The sequence below is a fragment of the Falco peregrinus genome, chromosome 8, assembly GCF_023634155.1.
Source record: "Falco peregrinus isolate bFalPer1 chromosome 8, bFalPer1.pri, whole genome shotgun sequence".
In the NCBI taxonomy this organism is placed as follows: domain Eukaryota; kingdom Metazoa; phylum Chordata; class Aves; order Falconiformes; family Falconidae; genus Falco; species Falco peregrinus.
Window position 1 is genome coordinate 24,866,425 of NC_073728.1, and position 25,600 is coordinate 24,892,024.

The 25,600-nt window shown below is 38.4% G+C and overlaps 1 protein-coding gene across 7 annotated transcripts in view; it reads right to left on the bottom strand.

Moving 5' to 3' along the window:
* Positions 1 to 25,600, bottom strand: part of SLC4A10 (solute carrier family 4 member 10) — a 161,989-nt gene that overhangs the window by 25,930 nt on the left and 110,459 nt on the right. For 6 of the 7 annotated variants that reach the window (XR_008748402.1, XM_055811993.1, XM_055811994.1 and 3 more), the window contains 8 exons: positions 24,918 to 25,009; positions 20,354 to 20,511; positions 18,043 to 18,130; positions 17,382 to 17,528; positions 16,695 to 16,795; positions 15,138 to 15,312; positions 14,819 to 14,952; positions 13,432 to 13,677 (listed from right to left, as the gene is read on the bottom strand). Coding sequence is in view for 6 of the 7 variants with exons in the window: in XM_055811993.1 (XP_055667968.1) it covers positions 13,432 to 13,677; positions 14,819 to 14,952; positions 15,138 to 15,312; positions 16,695 to 16,795; positions 17,382 to 17,528; positions 18,043 to 18,130; positions 20,354 to 20,511; positions 24,918 to 25,009 (1,141 nt within the window). In the remaining variant the exon portion in view is untranslated. The remainder of the gene's footprint in view (positions 1 to 13,431; positions 13,678 to 14,818; positions 14,953 to 15,137; positions 15,313 to 16,694; positions 16,796 to 17,381; positions 17,529 to 18,042; positions 18,131 to 20,353; positions 20,512 to 24,917; positions 25,010 to 25,600) is intronic. The other variant, XM_027782357.2, reaches the window with a different exon arrangement.

Sequence of the window (25,600 nt, forward strand, 5' to 3'; positions counted from 1 at the left end):
TTTTTCTTTGACAAAGCCTTCAAAATATGCAGGATACGCTGCAGGTTCCAAGATGTCAAGTGTGCTTTGCAGTTCTCTTTAAACTAATCCCACTTTAAAAATCCATAGTACTATCTATCCTACTAGTATTTTAACATGCTTATGTTGTCTGTAAATGAATTCTATGCTCTCCTCTCTGATAAAGTTTTCAGGAGCACTTGGGGACAGGGATAACACCTGGCTATAGAGCAGAGAGCCACTAAGCATACATTTGCATTCCAGTTCTAGAAGAGTATGAAATTTATTCACTTACCTACACGATCTATTTTCTCTGTGGCTGTTTATCTTTCCATAAAATGAGAATTCTCATCTCGTTTTGTAAACATTTTCTACATAAGTTCTACCATCTACATTATGAGTACAGAATAGTGCCACTGTATTTCAATTACAATACTATACATGTGACAACAGCTGCATTTAATATATACAGAGAGATATGCAGGTTGTCTTTGTGCAACTCCTAGCTTGAACAAAAAGCAAACAAAAAACAAAAAACCAACAGCATTCAGAGAAACAGAGGGCCTGAGCCAAAAGTCCTTGAAGTAGACTGAATTTTTCAAACATATTTCACGTGCTTTGGATCAGGCCCCTAGTGCAGGATGAATGTGTGTTTAATGTGTAGTTTAAAATACTACGAGATGGGTTAAATGAAGCACATTACTACTAGTGAGCTACAGTAGCATAATTAAGTCAGCAAACAGTACGTCTGTTATCGCAAGGGATTATTTGATGTTCATGCAACAATACAGAGGTGGCTATTTCAGGTTACTACTGTTTCCTGTGAGCACAGGAGCTCCCTGGCCCCTGCCGTCCATCGCTGATCGCAGACTGGCCAGACGCTGGGCGATGGCCCACTGGGGTTTGAATACAGTAGGCCAAGGTGACGTGGGCTGTTCAATCACAGTCACTTTCTCACTAGAAGGGAAGACTGTGCATGTCACCAACACTACATGGTACAGCTACGCTTGCTGCAAACTGCAAAGTTACATTTAAAAGTTAGAGGAGCCACAAGTTCTATTTTCTTACTCAGAAACATGACAATTGAAGCTACAGTTTAATACAGCTCAAGTAATTCACCTTCAGATAAGATCATTGCCCTGTTTATTTCCATATCAATACCACTTTCCCCCTTCACAGTGTTCCAGTCTGGCCTTTACAAGTTCATCAGCAATGGACTTGTGCAAACACCACCCACGCAGACCAAAATCACCCTGCACCTAGCTTTTGTCACCGAATGGGTGCAGAATTAGGCCCTAACCATAAAGATCAGATCCTGCATTCTCTTGAGAAGATCATCCAAACAATAATCTCATTGTTTTGATCTATGCATAACATTACATTGGTTTTGGTACTCTATGCTGATATTTTGATGTGAGATTGTATCATGGTGTAACCGTCTCCAGCATCACACTAATTGCTTAACATTATGGAAATATGAGATAGTAAGACACTCCATGTCCAGCCCAGAAAACACAACGGGAGGTACCATTCAGTGCCAGAACATACAAGATTATCTACCAAAATGTGACATTTCATAACAGATGTAATTGCTTCAGTGATAACTATTTCCCGACACAAGTGACCTGCAAGAAGAAACTCACTTATTAGTGAAATAAGGATTTCTACCTTAATCTTTTAAAACTTTTAGTCTCTTTGTCATTTTTAACTCTGAGAGGTCAGCTCTCAGGAGAAAATACACTGAACTGTTAATTACTAACAACATCTTTCTACTTTCCTGATAAAATATTACTCAGAAGGTTGAAATAAGTAAAAATGTATTGCCTCTTGGAGGTTCAAATGCTCTTAAGTTATTGTAAAATTGTTTAAAGTGCTGAGCACTTGCCCCCTACAAGAGAGTGTGGAGTTTATGTTATTATCAATGAGCAAGAGACTATACATACACCTATAAACACATTTTTTAAGCAACATATTCAGCTCTGAATACAGTACCAACTTAGCAACATACGCCCGTGCCTTTTAGCAATAAGGAGCCAGCAATCATCTCCATTATGCTAAAAGGCACAAAATGATTCCTTTGATTCTCTTTCATTACGGCTAGGAAGAAGCTGTTTTCATGGCAAGAATATAGGCAGGGAAGAACCTGACACTGGTTGTGGTAGCAAGAGCATAAGTGCCACTATAGTGGAAAAAAAAAAAAATCTCTGCTGCTAATCTCAACAATATACCCATTTCATCACACTGATGACAGAAGAATTCTTTTTGCATCTTTACACTTCGAGCTGCTGCCAGACATTTTGATCTCCCAGGAGCAATCCAGGGTGTCTAAACATGGGTGCCTATGTACCCCATAGTTATGTGTGACATCCATGATGGGTTGGCACATATGTCAGACAGTCTATGGTGACTCATGCCTTTGTTTTCACAGCAGCTGGAGGCGCTAAGAGAACTAAAATGGCACGAGATACCCAGTCACCCTCCCTCCCTCCTGTATTTAAAATGTCTGTATTTTGCAACTAAGCAGAAATCAGTGGAGCTTACTTTCTTCTAGGGTATTTAAACATAATACAGCCTATTACAAGGTGGCTTATACATTTGAGGTAGACTAAAAAACTATTTCAGATGAGACAGTCTTCAGGAAACTGCAGGAGAACTGTCCTAAGATCAGAACTGACAGAAGAAGAAAGTAACAGAAGAATAACGGCCTGAGCCTGCTACCTAGAAAAATAACCAGAGCAAGGAGTCTTTATTGCCTTCACATCTTCCAAGGTGCTCAAAAACTCTTGGCAAAATGGGATGGGGAACAAAGGTAGGTTGGTAGGTTAGAAATAATACATTTTAGGACTGGCTGACAAACTGGTATCCTCTTGAGCCTGTAGCTCTCTCCCTTTTACAGGAGGATCAAGGCTTCAGCTAAATCTTTAGCACTAATCCAGCTGTAACAGTATAGGTCACTGATAACAGCCTCCCCCTTCTCTTCTTTGTCCTCTGAACCACCCCACATTTTTTCTAGTTCTTTTTGCTTTTGTTTCACAAGTCTCAATTTCATAAATTTCATTAACTTGAGGCAGCTATCATAACTAATGCTAATATTCAAGCATCACTTCCTCCAAGCTCAATACAGGTGCATCCCCTTAAGAAATCAAGCAAAAGGCGCAGAAGGCCTGCAAGGATGAGCAAGACACTTCTGACAAATCTCAAACAGAAGGAGGAAGTTTATGGGATATGGAAAAAGGGACAGGCCACTTGAGAGGAATATAGGGACGTTATCAGGATGTGCAGGGAGGCAATGAGGAAGGCTAAGGTTCATTTGGAATTAAATCTGGTGAGGGAGGTCAAGGACAAGAAGGGCTTCTTCAAGTGCATCAGCAGGAAAATGGTGATTAGGGAAAACATGGGCCCACTGCTGAATGAGGTGGTGCCCTGGTGACGAAGGACACAGAGAAGGCAGAGTTACTGAATGTCTTCTTTGCTTCAGTCTTCACTGCCAAGGCCGGCCCTCTCGTTTCCCAGAGAGGAAGTCTGGAGAAAGGAAAACTCTCCCTTGGTCAAGGAGGATCAGTTTAGAGATCACTTAAACAAACCTGACACCCACAAATCCATGAGCCCTGATAGCATGCACCCCCCGAGCGCTGAGGAAGCTGGCAGGTGTTATTGCCAAGCCACTCTCCATCGTCTCTGAAAGGTCACAGAGGACAGGAAGGTGCCTGAGGACTGGAGGAAATGTCACTCCAGGCTTTAAAAAGGGTAAGGGGGACTCAGCTCATCTTGAAGTGTGTGGAGGAGGCAGCCAGCGGTAACAGTCAACAGGTTCACCAAAGGGAAATCATGCCTCACCAACCTGATAGCCTTCTAATGATGGGAATGACTGCTTGGGTAGACAAGGGGAGAGTGGTAGATGTTGTCTACATTGATCTCTGCAAGGCTTTTGACACTGTCTTCCATAACATCCTCATATGTAAACTCAGGAAGCGTGGACTAGATGAGTGGACAGCAAGGTGGATTGAGAACTGGCTGAATGGCAAAGCTCAGAGTTATGACCAATGACGCAGAGTCAGGCTGGAGGACTGTAGTCAGCAGCGTTCCTCAGGGGTCAGTACTGGCTCCATCCTGTTCAACATGTTCATCAATGACCTGGATGATGGGACTGAGTGCACCCTCAGCAAGTCTGCTGATACAAAACTCGACAGAGTGCCTGGTACCCCAGGAGGCTGCACTGCCATTCAGCAAGACTTGGACAGGCTGGAGAGTTGAGCAGAGAGGAACCTAATGAAGTTCAACAAAGGCAGGTGTAAGGTCCTGCACCTAGAGAGGAACAACCCCACGCACCAGTACAGGCTGGGGCTGACCTGCTGGAAGGCAGCTCTGGACAGCAAGCTGCCCATGAGCCAGCAGTGTGCCTGTGTGGCCAAGGAGGCCAATGGGATCCTGGGGCGCGTCGGGAAAAGCATGGCCAGCAGGTCGAGGGAGGTGATCCTCCCCCTCTGCTCTGCCCTGGAGAGGGCACAATCTGGAGCGCTGTGTCCAGTTCTGGGCTCTCCAGTTCAAGGGAGACAGGGAACCACTGGAGAGGGTCCAGCGGAGGGTTACAATTAGGGGGCTGGAGCACCTCCCTTCGGAGGAAAGGCTGAGGGAGCTGGGCCTGTTCAGCCTGGAGAAGAGAAAACTGAGAGGGGATCTTACCGATGTCTAAAATATCTGAAGGGTGAGTGTCAGGAGGATGGGGCCAGGTTCAGTAGTACCCAGCAACAGGACAAGGGGCAATGGTCAAAAACTGAAGCACAAGTTCCATCTGAATATGAGGAAGAACTTATTTACCTTGAGGGTGACAAAGCATGGGAGCAGGCTGCCCAGAGAGGGGGTGGAGTCTCCTTCTCTGGAGACATTCAAAACCCACCTGGACATGACTCCGTGCAACCTGATCTAGGTGAACCTGCTTTAGCTGGACCAGATGATCTCCAGAGGTCCCTACCAACCCTGACCATTCTGTGATAACTTCACTGTGCACAACATTTCCTACAACTTATCCTGTTTTTAAAGAACAGAGTTAGGATTTGACAACAGCAACTTCAGGACATCTCAGACAACTAGTGGTGGTCTTTGTTCCATGAAAGGAATAGTTATTACTGTCCTTACTAGCACCAAAAAGACTATCACTCTTTCTCTTGACAATCGGAAAGGGAACATGGCTTAGTAAACTAGAAACCTCTTATTTTATACGTAAATTTGGGGAATATTTTCCCTCTCCTTTGCAGATCAGCACTAGAAGATAAACATTGTTGCTCAACAACTAGTCAAGTGAAAGGTTTTGTACTAAAACCAGTTTCATCCTGACTATAACATTTTGTTTACTACACAACAAGAAATTTATTCCCTAGGCCTATCTGTTCAATTGAAGTTAACCTGGGTCTGGTGGGGGACCCCCTCTAATTTCCATCTCTTACCCCTGATTCTTCAGACTTGTTCTTCACCATTTTCTTTTCTTTAACCTGTCAATGTATGCTCTCCTCCCCACACAGATTTAAAACATGCAGCATGGTGCTAGTCCATTCTGCTGCCATTACAGCCAACATAAGACCTTTAGACAAGAGCCTTGCACAGTGTTTCCATGAGTAAATAAAACATATTTCAATGGTGCAGCTCCTTTGAAAGCCTCATGGCCATTCATCCCTAGGCAGGTGCCATTTTTCAGTATGCTGTTTTCAAGACTAGGAGGGGCACTCGCATTGATGATTTTATCCAATTCATAAGGCACTGTTTTGGAGCTCCTATTTTTCCACCATGCACACATTGCAAGCTACATCTATTTATACTAGCTAAGGATCTGACCTATAAAAGATGCAACTGCAGCTTCTTCATGATTAACCAATGTAGCATTTCCCCTTCCTAGAAGGGCAAAATCTCTTTCTGGCTCACTTAAGATAGAGAATGAGATTTCCTCAATATGAGTATTTATGTTATTAAAAAAATAACAGGCAAGTATGACAAATAAATTACAAAATATGCTTGTTTAAACAATACGTCTCACTGAATATTAGAGCACATATTTGGTAATATGAGGAGGAAGTTACAGAGTATGCTCTGCAAGTGTGCTGATCACATAATAGAGACAGAAAGAGAAGATGGAATGGAAGATAACATCACTAATTTTGTTTTTAAAGTAAGGTATTAGAATATATGCACAAGTATTCTTTATGTTGCATTTACAAGGCTAAAGGAAACTGTATCAATAGCAGAATGCTATGCCTGTTTAGGTTGTCTCCAAATATACCATCTTCATGTGAATTATGGACATTCAAAGTCCTTCTGTTTGTCTAACAAGTGCTATGGGAAGGGGACAACAGTATTGTACATGACAACTTCTCTGCTGTCTCACACCTACGACACCTGTATATCCCTGGCATTATATTTACTATAATCCTTCTCATGTCAACATTCATAACAATGAAATCAAAGTCTCAGTGGAGAAGAGACTGGAAACAAAATAATTAATGCTGGTGGGAAATGGACTTGTCAGTTAAGTTCTATTCTCAGTATCATGAAACCCTTTCAAAGCACAGCTGTCATTGCAAGACAAAAATTTTTCTTCATTTATTCATGAGATCTGCCATCCTGAATTAGACCATTGAGTCATTATGTTAAGTAGCCCATCTCTGATAATCATGAACATCAGTAGGCACCCACGTATATTCTCCAAAGCTGGAAGTCTATATAGTTTAGCTGGTGAAGCTGAGGAGGAAAACAGAAAGCAATGCACTCAGCGGCACAACAATTTCTCACACACACATAGAAATGAATCTGAGGGAGGGAAAATGATGTTAGAGTGAAAAAATCTCAGATAATAGGGTTTCTTTGGATAGTACGTCAGGAGGATAACATTCTGTCAAGAGGAAAGTCTAGAAAATAGATTTATATTCACATTGTAGTTTTGTCAGCCTAACTGTTACTCATAAAGGTTGGTCTTTACTAGCTGCCTGTGCAGTATACAGTCCATACATTCTTAGCAGTACTACAATATGTAACTGCCATACGTAGAGCTTAACGTGCAGAAAAGTAATGTAACCACACAGGATATTAACAATTTAAATTAAAGTTTTCACTGAGAAATAGTTCTAGGATGTCACTTCACCCTGCTTCCAAAGTTAAAAAAGCATACAGCCAAGGAAAGGATTCAGTATAACACTGGTACGGAAATAATATACTATAATATACTATAATGCTATATGGTCAGCTTAAGTTTTGATTGTTCAGGTGTAGTGTATCAATACACATAAATTTACTGTAACAGAACCACCCAAGGATTTCACGTAAGCCATTCTAGATTTTGAAGACCTTGTGTAGACCAGCTATCAACTACAAACGGAGTGCTGTGGAGAATCACTTAACAAGGAGATCTCTTTCAAAGTGGAGGGGATGAGTAGTAGGACAGAATGAAGCCAGGCGGGTACTCCCTGGACTCAAAAGAGAGAGAAAGATAAAAATGAGTCAGTTGGGTTGGGCAGACATAGGGAAATCCTAGAATAAATGGAATAAAGAAAAATAATTTCTGGGTTCCAGGGTTTATCAAGAAGCAAAAGGGAACCAGCAGTTAAACTCAATGATGGTGGTTCTATGGTTCTGAGAAGATGCGGGACATCCATAGGGGAGGACACCCAGGATATGGCACAGCTACTTAATTGTAGAAAAAACCCTATAAAATTCATATTCATATCTAAGTTCAAAGAAATCATTACAGAAATCAGAATTCAATGACATGTCTGGGATCCTAATGAGAAATTCTGTGCTTATCACCACTGACTTCTCATTCCACCTGCACCTTAAGTAATACAGGGTATAAAACAACATAATTTGCATCCTATAATAATATATTTGATTAAGTTACAGAGATAATTAAAGATTTAAAACTTGCTTGTGCAAACAGTGGTATGCACAAAACTAATCTTCACAATGCCTTCTAGAGGCAATGGTTTCTATAGCCTGCGAAAGATACTGAGATTGACATGATCTTGGCTCCTTAATTACATCAGAGTGGGATTTTCTACTCCTAATGCTTAAGTGCATGTCAATACCAAGACAGATTGTAATATGCATATTACTATGCCAAGAAATCACTTTAAAATTATTCAATGTAATCTGTTAATAATTGAGTCACTTCTGGTAAAGAATTATTAAAAACAACATGAACTCATCAGTCTGAAACAAGAATTAGTAAAAAACAAAAGGTATATAAAGTCCCAAGACCTAAGCAGCCTCACACTGAGAAATAACTCATCTTCTGTTTTCCAAGACAACTATCTTAAAATGCTCATATATTAAAGAATACTGGATTGCTTTCTATATTACATTCCTTTCACACACGACGCTTATTTTGTTTTCCTATTGAGAACCTCTGTTTTTAATCCAGCCAGTTGTAGGGTTCTCCTTTCCTAGGAAAAATTATATCCTAATATTTCATACACACATTAAAACTGATGTGCATTGCTGTTACAGACAGGATTCACTAACTGGAGATATATTTGCTACAGCAGTAGGAAAAAGCAGGAGGAGGAGAATGCAGAAATAAGGGAGTTGCTATGCCAACCTGCAAATGCTAATGGCATTTCAAATACAAAAAGGTCACAGGAGGGAGAAAGGAGGGAGAAAGGAGGGAGAAAGGAGGGAGAAAGGAGGGAGAAAGGAGGGAGAAAGGAGGGAGAAAGGAGGGAGAAAGGAGGGAGAAAGGAGGGAGAAAGGAGGGAGAAAGGAGGGAGAAAGGAGGGAGAAAGGAGGGAGAAAGGAGGGAGAAAGGAGGGAGAAAGGAGGGAGAAAGGAGGGAGAAAGGAGGGAGAAAGGAGGGAGAAAGGAGGGAGAAAGGAGGGAGAAAGGAGGGAGAAAGGAGGGAGAAAGGAGGGAGAAAGGAGGGAGAAAGGAGGGAGAAAGGAGGGAGAAAGGAGGGAGAAAGGAGGGAGAAAGGAGGGAGAAAGGAGGGAGAAAGGAGGGAGAAAGGAGGGAGAAAGGAGGGAGAAAGGAGGGAGAAAGGAGGGAGAAAGGAGGGAGAAAGGAGGGAGAAAGGAGGGAGAAAGGAGGGAGAAAGGAGGGAGAAAGGAGGGAGAAAGGAGGGAGAAAGGAGGGAGAAAGGAGGGAGAAAGGAGGGAGAAAGGAGGGAGAAAGGAGGGAGAAAGGAGGGAGAAAGGAGGGAGAAAGGAGGGAGAAAGGAGGGAGAAAGGAGGGAGAAAGGAGGGAGAAAGGAGGGAGAGCCCAGATCAAAAAATACATGTATTTTACTTAATAAACAATGCAGCTGCTATATTTAAATTCCTTCAAAACTATGCAGTTTAAAAAGAAAAAATTGCAACACAGTAGCACACTGAAAATCACATTGTCTTTGCCCTTCTTTTGATTTAGCTCATAAATGCCTTAGTTTTTATTGTCCATGTCATAAAGGTGGTGTTTTAAGAAAAAGTCACAAATGAATGCTGCATGGATTTGCCCTCAAGTAGATCACCTGACGATTAGGGCCAATATTTCAACACAAGAGTAAGAAACAATTATAACAAAGAAAATGAGTAAAAAGTGCATTAGGACTAGTTCTACATTAATTAGGACATGCAAGTAAAGATATTTTTGTCTTTTTTAAATGCAAATCTATAACAAACTCAAACTCGTATCTTCTACCTCAAATGGTAAAATGGTAAATACAATTTTTTTTAAGAATTTTTTTAGGAGGTCTTTCAGCTGATTTTCAAATATTTGGGTCCACTTGATTTTTAAAAAAGAAAAAAAAATTCCCAACTGTTCTGAATATTCTTTCTATATCTCTAAGGCTTGTTATGGCAGATACCCCTATACTCATTTAAATGTAGGAGGAGGTGCATGCAGTACAGTATTTCACATCAAACTCCTGCAACAGAGACTGTTTATGACAGAATCCAAACCCACCCAAAATACAGAATGGGTTTTCTTTCCCACTTGAAATATGGTTCCAATCTGGCGAAATACATCAACCATTTTAAATTACTATTTTCTTTGTCTTTCTGGTACTCCAAAGGACAGTACTAACAGCATGCCGATGACTTTTCCTGGGTCAAACTCACCAGGGCAAAAGCAACAGTACTGGGATGTAGACCGACTACTTGTGGACATCAGATGATCCTCAGAAAGCCCATGGGAGAAGAGAGGGGGGCTGGGCCACAGCATACACTGAAAGCTTCAAATGTAAAATGTTCCTGACCTATTTATCATCTAACTTTTTTAGTTGGCAACAGGCAGAACACAGATAACACAGAAATTTTAGAGTATAACCTGAGTTTTCTAGCACAGAATTGCAGATCCAAGATAAAGTTTTACATTAGCTTTGGCTGAGCATTCAAAGAGAAATGAGTTGCTCAACCTTTTGAAGTTCACCCATTGCTAATTAAAGAACTGCCAAGGCTTTACTAACAATTAAAAACTTGTCTTTAAAATCCCCGAAGAGGAAAATGCAAACAGCTGTTTTAATTAGCAAAACAGCAGATACTAATTAGCTTCTGTAACAGAGTATGCTGGTCCTTTAAGGACAGGACCAGTTTCAGCCCAAGTTTGTTACCCATTTAAACTACAAGTAGAAGAACTGGAGTCAGATGCTGCAGAAGCAGCTTCTAATTCCTTATGAACGTAATATTCCCCAATTTCAAGTACACAAAAATGAGATTTTTATTTCAAGTAAGCTTTTATGCTTTTTCATCTTCTGGTTTCTGAACCTTCTGGAACTGAGATGTGTACAGATGTTTGAGGAGGAACCGAGAGTTATTTGAAATGTTTTATCTTATGATGATCCCATGAAGATGGATGATAATTGTGGTATCTTCATGTTCTGGGCAAATGGCCACTGTGTCTGGACAGAATAATTAATACATATGTATCTGCCCAGCAAGCCCGTAGAGTTCAGGTTGCATGAAGCCTGCTGTGAAAGCACTGGGGAACTGATTGTAGAGTTGCTCCAACAGGCCACACCACTTTCCCAACCTGCTGGGGCTGGTTCTAAACAACAAACAAAAACTTGGATAAAGGAGAAGGGAGGAGCGAGAACAGAAAAGGCTGGAATTACTGTTTTGCTGCGTTCAGAGCACAGATCCTTGGAATCGGCAGATGTGCTCTTGCAAGACAATCAATATGCATACTGATGTTTCCAACAATCAGTTTTAAGGTTAAAAAAAAATATATATAAACCACATCCCATAACAGCTATGCTGCTGATAACTATGTCTACAACTAGTCATTTTGGTATTAGTGGGGTCAGTTGCCATGGACATGATATCGATAATAAATAGTATAGTGATGCAAGTAGAAGATACAACTTAAATGCCAACAGTGAAATGTAATGCAAGAGTTTAAAAGTCAGTTTATTTGTACTATCTACACAGAGTGAAAGAATAACTGAGAATATAGGTATGAAATGATAACCACATAAATAACTACATAACTATTATATCAAATAATTTTTATAGCTATATATGTGTTTGAAACAACCAGGCAATGGTTAATTCTTCCTTCCAAACACCTGGAAGACACTTCTTCAGGAACTGTGTTTGTAAAATCTAACACCATAGGACAGGTCAAGTAAATATCTCTAATTGCAGGACAACAATTGCTGCTGTTTTACCATTCTGCGTGCTCCACATATGTGACATTCAGTGAAGACAGTTAGAAAAGGCAGGCAGCAAGTAAAAAACACCCTTCAAAAATCAATTTGGGATTCTGATCAATGACCGGAATTTTAAATAAAACCAAAAACGTTTATTTGTAAACATAAGGATTATGATGATAAAACACTTTCATAAAATATAGAGATACCTACCACTGTACCCCTATGCAAGCAAGACTGTTAATCTTACTTCTTTGAAATCTCAAGCGACATCATGGGATTCAGCTAACCACAAATAGAGTTAGCTACCCAGAAATCCATATCTCTATTTGTCTTTATGCTTTCCATTACATATCTTAACCTCTCAGCTCCGCCCGCTAAATGGTTTCTGAATGGTTTTTTGTCTTTGCAGAGTATTTCAACATCTGTTTTTCAAAACCATATGAGAACATCATATTCTCTTTCCCTTTGAGATGACTACTTTGAAGTGGAAAAAAAATTAATCCATAAACACTGTGCTATATGAGGCTCTTTAGAGTAAAATACCAACTTCAAACAAGTGAAGTTAAATAAGATCAGCATATAACCTCAGTTGCATGCATGGTCTACTCTTGAAGCTTATTGCTTTCTCTTCAAATTAATATTCTTTTGTCTACTGATTAAACTATTGGAGAGGAATATTTTTTCAGTATGATGAGAGAGTATATCACATCAGAACTACAGTTTCTATAATTTAACTTCTGCATATTAAGGTGTATAACATGCATTCAGATTCAGGACTTGCTAACTATTTTTCCAGTGATAACATACACAAAGCTCAAATGTTTTCGCAGTTGCTGTGTTTTGTTTTCCCAGCTTAAAATGCAAATGAGACATTTGGTTGAGACGCTCTTGTTTTTCCAGTGAACAGAAGATGTGGCACTGTTCAAGCATTGTTCCTTTTGGGCTCCACCCTGCTCATGCACAAGGTTCAAATAGGTTCAGTTAAATAATAAAAACATTTCTGGAGGGCAATCTTCTCTGAAAATGCTTTTTAATGACATTTTAGTTGCTGAGGTGACCAGGTGTAATTGGCCTCAGGACAGACTAGGATCTTGTCTAAACGAAACTATATTGATTAAAGCCATTCCCTTTTTTATTCCCTAAGTAGAATATTACCTGTCAAAACTCCACAATAATGTAAAGATGCTCAAACGGAGTCATTAAAAATCTTGTTATTAAGAACAAATTGACTACAACAAAATCAATCACCAATGAGAAGCACCTAACAATTCCAAATCTACTTCAGTTCCTGAAGCTTAAACCTTAATTGCCAGAGAGGTTAAAATAAAAGAGGTACATCAAATTACATCTTTTTTAGATAGGTCAATGTTTCAATTTGGAAAGAAAAAAACTCAAACCATATAAATATGATATTAAAATGTTGCCTGAAGACCCAATAAAATACTATAAATCATCAGAACAAGGTTATAGCAAAACATCATTGAGCTACACCTCATTAAATAAAAATGTGAATACAGAGCTAAAGCTGAGGTCCCTTCAAGTCCTATTTTTTATTCCAGGACTCCCTAAGTTGCATGTGTGTAAACTTTTCAAAGCTCCAAGATATTTTTTTTTACTTATCTTAAGTAAATGTGTACTGCTTGTACATATACCCTCAGTAACTACTACCTTCATATGCCAGCATCATGCCTAACTCAATAGCTTCCACATGTTAAGCTTGCAGCTGCTGCAAACTTTTCCTGCTGTGCACTGGTTTGTGTTCTTTACAGAGAAAACATAACCTATGAAAAAAAAACCAACCCAGTGTTAACAGAAGAAATCTTACTTACGAGTACTTTGTCAGCAGATCCAAATCATTATGCATGTTGATTGGATATGTCTCACTGAGATGAAAGAGCTTCTCTAAGGCCTCATAAATGAAAATTATGCAGATAAGAGAAGCAAAAGCTTCTTCAGTAAACCGGGTAATGTAGCAGACTAGGGAGCTTGCATCAGTTGCAACAAGGATGATGCACAGGATTGCAGTCCACAGACCAATGCTAGCTCTCAGAGAAAGGTACGACAACCCATACTCTCTAAAAAAAAAAACCAAAAAATTAAACAGTTTCTCTTTTGTCCAACCATAGTAAATGGAGAAGAGGCAGCTCAAAAATTTCCTTTCACTAGGGATGTGCAATTCTGGGGACAGTCTAAATCAGAAATTATTTACATATTGTGAACTGAAGATACTGTCAAATCACCTCCTGACTTGAACTGTCCTCCCAATTAATGGGACGCAAAGATCTCTGTCTCTACTAAAGTGAGCAAGCAACTCTGAGAGTAATCACACACATGAAGTGTGTAAGGTCCACCCACTTTTTATCCCATATCCTGCCTCGCGAACAGCCAACATCTGCCAATTTCTTAAGCTGCAAGAATAGCTATAATAACAACTGTCATCGATGTCCTGTGTGCTTATTGTATATGATTATAGAGCTCCAAACACATTGGGTGACATTAATCACAGAGAACTGAAAGGTCTACCTGAAGGTGACAAAAGAGTTTTTGGGCTGTTAGGCAGGGTCTCCTACTCTATGTTGCTCAGGAGGTTCAAGAGATCTTGGTGCAGAAGTCACAGCAATGAGACAGAAAAGCAGAGAAGATCAGAGAGAAGCATGATGGTTGCCAAGATGCAGACATAATTTTTACCCACACTGTGGCAGAGGCATGTCATGTATAGCACATTAACATAAATGTGGGGATATGCTGTTCTGGCATGATGCTTCACTCCTCTGCTTGGGGGGAGGAAGGGCAGGGCCTATATTAGTGACCACTGAAAGATGGCACCACTGCTACTGCACTGACTTCCTGGGTGAGAAGTAACACTTTTTGCATGAGTTAGGGATGAGGTAAACCACAGGTTTAAAAGTATTGTCTCAGAGTAGAAAACGTTACCAAAAAACTCCACCAAAACAAAAAGCATCCTGAAGCTTGCACTCCCTTCAAAACAGTTGTGTTTTTCTAAACAAACAAAAACCAATTTAAAAACCCCATCAATCTTTCTGCATTACCAATCACTCGTCTCATTCACTGCATAATCTTCAGGCTCTGAAAGCCTAAGCAGTGCACTCCAAAACAAACTGTTGATATTCTACGGATGTTGGAACTTTGGGGTCAGTGTCTCTACTTTTACCTAACACCACCCAAGGGATGATGCATATCATGACCTTCACTTACTTGCAAAATTTGAACAAGATCTTCTCAAACACTAAAACTGGTCCAGTGCTGCCAAGTATAGTGAGAGGCTGTCCACCAAAGAGAGAGTAGGCAATTCCAGTCATAGATGCTCCAAACAGTGATTCTATCGCACTCTAAATGTGATACAGAGAGATGTGTCCATACATTTTCAAACAGGTTCTTTTTGCAATGTCTTAGTCTGTAGCCTTCTAAACATTGAAACACCAATATTTAAAGGTGATTCACACAACGGTAAGAAAATACTAACCACAACCCTAGGAATGTAAGTTTGTTTTAAAAGTTCAGGTTTAACACATACTATACGACCTTCAGTTGCTTCTCCCAGCAGACCACCAAACGTGATGACAGGGGACATGCAAGCACAGTAGAGAAATAAAAATGATGCCAGACACTGCAGACTGAGAGCATCCCTGAAGTCACTCCAGAAGAAGGGAGCTTTTCTTTTTATATCTAAAATCAATCCTCCAAAAAATCTGAGAGAGAGAGAGAGAGAGAGATCAAATTGATTAAAAAGGCATACCAAGGTTTCTTCCACAGTACTGCTTTAAATATACTGCAGAGAAGCTACTGTCTCTTGATCAAACAATACATCCTCTTATAATTCATCCTTCCCAGAAAAAAAGTCTCTGGGAACACTGTCTTCATAACTTTAATCAGAAAGTTGTGTTTTTTAAAAAAAACTAATTTGTATGTTTCTTTTATAAAATCTTCATCTGATCATCCAGGCCCAAAACTCCTGAACAGTTGTTAGCCCCCACACATAAAATCCCATTTATTGTGTGAAATTATTCTTTGCATTTGTTTAATCAGAGAGCTACCACAGTGCCCCTCTGCCCACACGTCTACATATACAGCTTCACATTTTTTATTTGAGAACCTGTTCCTAAATACACTTGATGATAGAACTGAATGTAGGCCACAATTTTCCAAGGACAAGAACTGTCATCTTTTGTCATTTACACTATGCTAAATATAATCAAACACTTAGGAACAGACGCTCCCTAACAATATACCATACAGTTAAAGTATATATCCCCACAGTGCTCTTTTCTAACAGGCATGCAATGTATCAGATGTTGCTGGGGTAAAGAGGAAGACAAAGTGCCACTGCCTCCCAAATATCAGAAAAATTCTTCAAGCTGTCAATCACCAGGTTCACCAGTGAGGGAACGGCTTACAGCCAGACTAGCCATCACCTCCTCTGCCCCACTGTGTACACCAACAGTTCAGCTGAATCTTTAGCCTTATGCAGGTAGGAACGATGTTTAAATATCAAGAGGCAGCAAGGTAAAAGAAAAGTCTGTCGCACAACTGCAGTGCACTAAGGCAACCACTGACAGCTGATGCACTTACACCACACAATAATAGTCAAGAGAACATAAGTGTTCCTTGGGGCAAATTCTTCCAATGTGTGTATATTGCAGCCATCATGGCAATCATAGCTTCACGTACCAGGACATACTATTTTTTTTTGAGGTAAAAAAGAAATGCTAGAGCTGCACAACCCAGAAACTTCAACTACAAAATAGTTGAAAGCTTTCATAATATCCCCAACTTTTCCTTTGTGCTGTACAAAAGAAACATTAATCAAGTTTAACAGAGGTCTGACCTTTATAAATAATGGAGAAAGGAGCCTGCAATAAACACAATGTGAAAATTCAAATCCTCTTTCCCTCCCCGCCTCTCTGCAAATTAGCATGTATTGCTTTTTTCCAACTGTGTTATGCAAATCAGGAAAAAAGTCTGAAACAATCATATGCCAAAGTCAGTCATTTGAGAGAAAACCAGACCATTATGATTCCTTTGGAAGTGCATCACTTATAACACTGAAGATTTTGCATATGTTTTCACTAACTTTCCAGTGCGTTGCAGTTCTGGTCCAGAGTGTCCTCCAGGTTGTTCTGCATCCCCATGGGCTGCTGTTCCATTTGGCACTCCTGGGATCTTACGCTTCTCCTGCCAGGAGGAAAAGATACTTCTCATGGGTCTTACCAACCAAAATATAATTTTAGCAGAGGAAACAAGCTTTGAGAGTTGAAAGACTAAACATGTACATTTTATTGTAAGATTCATCAACGTAACTGCTTCATAGCTCTCGAGGAGTTCTATAACAGAAAACAGTAAAAGGAATTGTGGTCCAAGAAATCTAAAGAATTGAATGCAGAAAATATTTAAAAGAGTAGTAAGCCAGGCTGCTTTGATCAATTCCTGCAATAGTCTTAGAAGAAAAGCAAACCATGGATGTTCAGATTAATCAAAGATGTTTATGACCAATCACCCCTGAATTTAAGACCTTCAGATAAAACTATCTGTCTTTATTCAGGAAAGAATCAGTATTGAAGTACACAAAATGCCATCACCATAATGTATGCTTGCAAGACAAGTGTTGTCTTAAAGCAAATTAACCGAAAAAAATGAGAGAGCGCGCATGCAAAATGTCTACATAGTAACTCTGCTAAATGCTAAATTAGTGAGACTTAATTCTACATAGTAAAAATTCGTCACAACATTTAAAAGCATCTAAATTTTACAGTGTACAAACCTGAGAGGGAACATTTTTAGGTGGTTCTATTCGAATTGTTGGGTCCCACTCTCCAGGAGGAAGAACAGTAACCTGATCAAGAAACTCATCTATTCCAGACACCAAGTCATTGCGGTCTTTTGCTTTGTAAGCAACATCATGGAACACCTGTGAAAAATGGAGAAGTGTATGTGGAAGAAAAAAAGAGATGGGCAAAGGAATGCTCTCATAGCATTTTTCATGATGACTCCTCTTCTCTGAAATAGAACGCACTTCATGCATTTCCCACCAAACAATCAATCTCAGGTTCAACTGACCAGAGCTTCTGGTATATAGTTTTCATAGAAGCTCTGGCTGCTATGGAAAAACATCCTTATGGGTGCTAAATGTTCTAGAGATTTTACAGTTTAGAACACAATTAATTCCACTGGAACGTAACTGTGTAAAATGGAATATTATCAGCAGAGACATCTTTGCTTGGGAATATTGTTTCTCATTTTGTTACCTCCTCACAGCAGCATAATCTGGGCTGTTACAGGATCATGAAATGAACTAAAATGCTAATTGTGCATCATAAGCGTGATTAGCTACATTTCATCTGAACGACTCCACACTGGAGATTCCCTATTAAACCTCTTCAGTCAGTACAAAATTACTAAAACCAAGCCATGAATAAAAATACCTCATCAGTCATTAATGTTGCAATTGATCTTCCAATCTCATGGTATTGTTGCCCTTTACCCAGTGGTCCAAGAAGAATAAACAAAAATCTGAAAATAAAAGGTAAATTAGAAAACCTGTAGAGGATAAATGGTTGAAAGTAGCTATACATACTACAGAAATACTTATTTAAAAATTGGACTAGAAGAACCTCTAAGACAAATATTATATATAATCTCCTTCAAGATTCTCACACATGCATTTAAACATGAAGCTCTGGTTAGAAAAAATGTGAAAAAACCTTCCAAAAATACATCCTAAGCTTCACAGTCAGACTTGATTGAGACTATCAAAACCGCCTTACATAACAAACCTTATCTTACATAATAAATATATGCAATTATAAGCTATGCACAGAACACATTAACGTTAACATGGGGTTGTTCAGCCTGGAGAAAAGGAGGCTCAGGGGAGACCTTACTTGCTGTCTACAACTATCCGAAAGGAGGTTGTAGCACGGTGGGGGTAGGTCTCTTTCTCCCAAGTAACAAGTGATAGGATGAGAGGAAATGGCCTCAAGTTGCACCAGGGGAGGTTTAGATTGGATATTAGGAAAACTTTCTTCACCAAAAGGGTGGTCAAGCATTGGAACAGGCTGCCCAGGGAAGGGGTAGGATCACCATCCCTGGAAGTACTTAAAAAAAGCATAGATGCGGTGCTTAGGGACACCGTTTAGTGGTGGACTTGGTAGTGCTGGGTACTGACTGAACTTGATGATCTTAAAGGTCTTTTCCAACCTAAATGATTCTATGATGATGAAGTTACTTAATTCTGTTAATTCAATGGAATCAACTATGGTATGGTAGTAGTCATAGCATTATTGAAATACTGGGGAAGTTAAATTACCCCAAATAAAAATGATTTTAAATTGTTCTTACTCCCATTAAGGCTCTAGAGAACCTCTACTCTAGGCTTGGGGCTAGTAAAGGCTGTGAAATGCAAAAGGCAGGCTCAAATGAGATAATTGAAGTTCTTAGTATTGTTAAAATGCAAAAGACACATTTTTTTTACTGACAGTATCATTTTTTTTAAATAAACATTTTTGCAGAAATTCTTAATTATCCTAATTTCTAATGATTTAATTTTCTTTTGTCCAAACATAAAGAAATCTGTTGTTTTCCTTTTGATGTTTTGGTTGGGGTTTTTTTTGTGGGAAGCTGGGGGAAGTTATGAGGAAAGGCTTCTGAAGCTTTTTTTCCAAAGCCTGCTCAGTTCCTCAGTGTTCCTTATACACATGCAAAAATTAGAAAAGGAGAAAAAAAAAGTCATGTCCAAAGCAGCTACAAAGTAACTACAATTTAAAGAAAATTTTTTACTGTTTATCTGACTAGGAGCAAGGATCTGAGTGTCAGCATTGCATTCCATATCATAACACTCCTTCCTGAGTGTCCCAAACAACTGGAACAAACTACTGTCTTCAGCTGGAATTCTACTTTTATAGAAACTAAAAGAGGGAAGGGGAAAGAGAGACAGAATATATGTACAAACACATGCACAATACCAAAAAACAGTGAGAGACTGTAAAAGTTAAGTCGGTGAACTCATATGGAAGAAGCACTTTGGAGTTTTGATCTGAATCAACCTAGCAGAAAACAATATATATGCAGATCTACTTAAATGCTTTTTATTTGACTATAAAATATACTTTACTTTTTTTTTTTTTAATTCCTCATCATTTGTTCTCAGAACCAAAATACCTCATCAGAAAAAGTTTCAATTTAGAAAAAAAATATCTAATAAAAATTTATGGGTAAAAATCACATTCATTACCATGCAAGTATCTACAAAGTAACTTTTAGAGGAGTGTGACATTTACAGCATATTCTTAATCCATTCACTATCCCTAGTCAATCAAATCACATTGTTTGTTTCTTCCCTTTACTCAATTCCTTCTTCATTTTTTTTCTTCTGGACATAATTAATGCAGTGTCACACAAGTAGTTCCAGTTCCAGATGAAATATTCTAAGCTGAATATTTCACCTTAGTATTCCATCTGCAGTATTACCAGTTTGTATAGGATAAACTGTGTTGTAACCTAACAAACCACCATTTCTACTTCTGCCAAATATTATCATCTGCACACACAAATGGCATGTTTCTGAAAATACCCATACATCCATTTAAAGGATTACTGGAAAGATGTCTCTAAGAGATGGTTCTGTTAAAGAAAGAAGCAAATTCATAACATAATAAATTACAAAGCTGAAGGTCACATCACCCTGTCTCCACAAGGCTGTCAGGAAAACATGAAAAGAAATAAATACAACTGTACCTTGTTGGGATTGGAACTTCAGCTAGCCCCGTAAGCAGCACTGCAGGAGATAACCTAACAAAAGCAACAACCGCACGGTCCAGGAACTCCAGTTCACCAACTAAGATGTTTGATGCTTCAGCTCCAGGTGGTATCTTTTTCATGAAGTGTAGGTCAACCTGGGAAAAGTATATTAAATTAAATTCTAAAAGCTATTCACAGGGATTATTTTCCCCTGATTTATTGACAGACACTTTCTGGTCACTGCACTATAATCAGTTATTTCAATTATACAGTTTCCACTATTCTTGTCTGTTGAATTATATTTTTAAAAAATAAAGTTTCTCAGAACCAAACAACTATTCTGCAATTATTTGACTAATTTTTCTTAGAAACATACTTAAAAGCACTGCAGTATTTATTTATAAAGACAAAAAAAAATCACATTCAAAATCTTAAGAATACAGTATTAATTTTCTAGTCATATTTTTATCAATAATCATAACAACATCAATAATTCATAACAGAATCAGTAAAGTCATAACAGTAGAAGAAATTCAGATGCCTTATTTTTCATAATTAGTTCTGGAAGTCAGAACTTCATAGTTGCTGTATTATAATCTCAATAAGAAGGTTCTACTACATGTAATTCTCTTTCTACTACTCTAACTGGGACGTGGTTTTGGTTTTGGATTTGATGGAAGAAAGTTGCCCTTCTGCTGAAATTAACAGAAAAAAAGCTATGGCCATGACTGTCCCCAGAGTAAATTAAAAGAACAAAGCAGAATAAAAACTCTGGAGTTTTAAGGCAGTGATGCTGACTTTTGCAGGGATGATAGGAAAAGACAGAGAAACAGCTCCATCATGACATGGCTCAAGGTATTTGCCCAGGAATATGTTCATTTGTATTTATTCAGTATCAGTCTAGAGGTTACTCTGTAACAAAGACTGACACGGAGTAATAGAGTATATAATGTATGTTTGATTTCATTATGCACCAGTATTGTCTAGATTTCAAAATGCATGAATTTTTGTCATTTGCTTTCCTTTTATTAATCTAAACACAACAACAGCAACCAAATCCAATATAAACTGTTAAAGTGGACCATTTTAATGTCTATCTTACAGCCATCTGTCAATACTAGTTTGCATAGTTTTTGGTAATATTTAGAAAATTGTTTTCTTGCAAATGGCTCTGGCACTAAATCAGAATTCAGATATAACACAGTTGCCTGTGTAACGAAATCCTCTTTCACTGAGATCACAAAATGTCTAATGTTACCCTAAGCTAATCAAGGATGATGACTAAACACCTCCCAGTTAAACAAGCATCAAATCAGCCTGGAAGGTTGGAGAACAAGTACTTTTTCAAGTTGAAGTATCAGTAAGGTAAATTCTATTCCCCACTCAAATTACAAAATAGCTTTTCAGAATTAAGCACAAAACCCAAACAGACTCATTTTACACCTACTTTTGGTGTCATAGGTCATTTATAGTTGAGAAAAAGGAAACAGTCTTTCAGGCACATAGCAATGTGCATTCTGTACCGCTTTTACCTTGTGAAAGGATTTAACATTTAATGACTAATGTCTCATGTAGAACATGCTACAGTTATCACCTTAAGGTCCCACTAACATACAGATCACAGGATCAAGATTCATGTCTGAAAGAAACACTCAGTCTCCCGTCTACCAGAAAGTATTTCCAGATATGTCTCTTGTACTATTTATCAGCTGGAGATTCCAAAGGCTATTAGGTAGTGAACAGAGCCCCAGTTAAAAGGGAAGTAGCTGGCAGAGAAGCATCAAACTGAGCAAACCTCTGGTGTTGCTTCTGCTACATAATGAGAGCAGAGATGGCCCTGGAGTGAATTTGGGTCAATGGCAGAAGCTACATCTTTCGAATGTTTCATCTAACCTATCCCTTATACATCTCTTATCCCAAGAGGTATTTAGCTGGAAAGACTTCATGTGCATCCTAATCTGCACCCTAACCTGAGTCACATTCATGATCTTGCACTAAATAGTGCCAGTAAGCTCTGATTAAACATAAACCAAAGTAACTCATTTGGAGGCCATTCCCCTCCAGGGCAACTCAAGAACTGAAAAGAATGGTAGTGGTCTCTCCCAGAACCAAACATAAATTGACATGAAGACAAACAGAAAATACACAACATCACTTCTTAGGAAAGCCATGACACATATTAATCCAATTTATGTATAAGCAGGGCTACCCAGTATTCAAAAACAAGTTAATTATTTCACATGGTATTTGAAAGATCAAACTCTGTCAGTATGGGACTGGTGATTGATTCAGAAACACACGTGGAGCACAGGAATATTGCCATGAAAAGGTATGTGGGTGCAGTTTCTATGCATTTCAGGACGACTAGGGTTCCCTTCAGCCTCTGCCATAAGACGCAGAAGACCAGTCAGATGCAGTTGTTAAACTGCCATCCCATCCTGCTCAGACACAGGACAAAGTGGTGCTGTGATGGATCACTTCCACATCACCCCGGAATACAAAGTCCTCGTGGTGTCCCCAGAGGAAGAAGAGTGACACATTCACAAGTACAAACATCAGAAACTACGTCTGCCTCTTTATGATATTGAAGCAACATTCGACAGCTTTTAGTGCCATGTCTCATATTATTCACAAATAAATACCAATACAATCAACACCGTCTCAGTACTGTATTCAGATTAAGTTAGCTTTTTGAATCCACTCCAAAATTTGGAATATTAGAAGTAGCCCAAGGGAGATAGATTAGCAAGCAGAGGATATCCGAGGTAGTCAAAGGTGCTTTTTTGTAAAGACAAATGAAATTAATACATGGAAGAAAATTAGAGCAAGAAATCACAACACTCAAGAGAAAATTAGTGTACTACTCTACTTTTCTCTCAATATGTGCATATAATTCCAATTATAACTGTTGGGAGTTATTGCAATAGCACATTTCAAGGGGAAATTGTACTTATGCAACTTCAAAAGGATAAATGAATCTATTTAAAGGTAGTCAAAAAAGGTATTTAGTTTACAATCCTTTGCTGTTATTTCATTCCTGAAAACAAAAGTCATTCCTTCATATTCCTGACATCCTTGTTGGTATCTAATGCTGCTAAGGCTAGCCAAAAGATGACATGCTGATCTCTTCCCAGGCCAGTTTGAATAGGAAGAGCTCTTTCTATCAGCAAAAGCTGCAGCACTGCACGAATTGTGAACGAAGGATAAATGACGCAGCCTCCATTCCTTATTAATACAAACATCTTGCAGCTAGATAATGGACTGGGACTTTGATCCTACAACACTCAAAGCAGTTGGGGAACCATGCAAGAAAAGCATTCCTGAGAGTCATGTAATTCCCTTTGGATTGTTAGAAGCTTCACCTCTGTACCTTATAATATTTTACATGTTGATATTAGAATGCTAGCCAAAACAATTTGTTTTAGTTAACATTTAATATAAATATCAGGAAACCGAAATCATACTTGACTTTTTAAAGCATTATAACCTTGGTTGGAAACATTTTTAAAGTATTAGCATTAAATTTTTAAAACTTGTCACTATTTATAGATCTCCTTGCTACCTCTATATAAAATTGGTCCATAATACATCCCCAGCCAGCCTCCTTTCTTCTTGCTGTTTTTGACAAAAAGATCTGTTTCCCGTCTTTATTTCAGCCACATACCATTCCTAGTCTGGCATGTTCAGTCAAGAATTCAAATGGTGCAAATAGCTACTGCTGCTAGGAAATAAGTCTGGCACCAGATGGAGCAATCACATAACTCTACTTTTAGCTCAGTTGCACTAACATTAAGATTTAACAGACTCAAAGTGCTGTTCTTCAGAATTTTGGTTTAAAATCACCTTTCTTCACTTACTCAACCTTTGTTGTATTAATGTGTCAGCTGAAGTCATCTATCCCTGTCAGGTCTGCCATCTGTATCTAATGTGACAGTTTGTTTTAGGTACATACAGACTTTTAAACAAATTAGGATTCTCCTTTAAATTAAAGCTGAGAAGCAGTTTGCTTTTCTTTGCTATCTAACATTGAACTGTCATTGCAATCCCCACTACTGAACAGTTAACATCTTTTGTGAAGTGTACTGAAATATCTTGGCTTGCCAGAAGAATTAAGTTATAGGTTTACAGAAACACATTCTGTTTGAGACATCTGGAATCCACGAGTTCAGGTTATAAAAAGCATAGTTTGCATTCATGCATTACTTATAAAAAAAGTAAAAATCTGAGAGGTAAACCTGAATTATAAAAATTCTGAATTACTTTCCTATTTAGAGAATTTTCTGCTAATTTGTAAAAATCCCCTCCATAAATATACACCTATGATAATCATGCAATAAATTTATGTTCCTAATATGTGATTTCCTGTTACAAGTAATTTGTCATGAAAATGAAAAATTCTTTTTTATTATATACAGATTGTGTTTCAGCACACACAAAACTTTAATGCTGAAGTAAAATTTGCACTTCACAGCTTTTCCTGATTCACATGGGTTCATTTTATTTAATTTAATAGACCTATTTGTTAGTCAGGAAGCTCTCTTCACCATGAGTGAACACTTACCTTGCTGAAGTCAACAGTGCTGTTTTCTCTGCTCACATCATTTTTGTTTTCAATACAGGCTGGAGCAGACTGTGGGGAAACAACCTGACCTGCTAAAAAAAGTACCATTATTACAGAATACTAACAATTACTTCTATAATAAAGCAACATCTAATGAAAGAGACATTAAAGAACTACAGATATTTCACATCATACATACATGAAGCATCTAAACATGGCATTTTAATTAAAGACTTATTTAGAATAGCACATTCTCAAGAGACAGAACATTTATCATGTGCAGTTAGGAATGGGAGAACATAATTTAGAAAATGTAAAAGATACCCTTCAATATGAGAAGACAAACTTCCTGTGCCAATTAAAGCTTACGATTTTTAAGATACTACATTTGAGTAAAGTCCTGCATTCACATAGTTTTTGTAAGTACTCTGAGGAGCCGCCAATTTTGGGCAATGTCTGTCTACAAGAATACTCACTGAATAAAACAGGATTACTAATTTTCATAAATTTACTCACTCGTGTGTATAAGAATGTTCCAATTATAACAACTACAAAACCCAGCATAAAAGTGGGCTGCTATAAAAATAGATGTATTGAAAATTAAGATTATTTTAAAACTCAGTATTGAACAATTTGATTATTAACATGTGTAGAACAAATGTTTCAGCAAACACCGTTTTAAA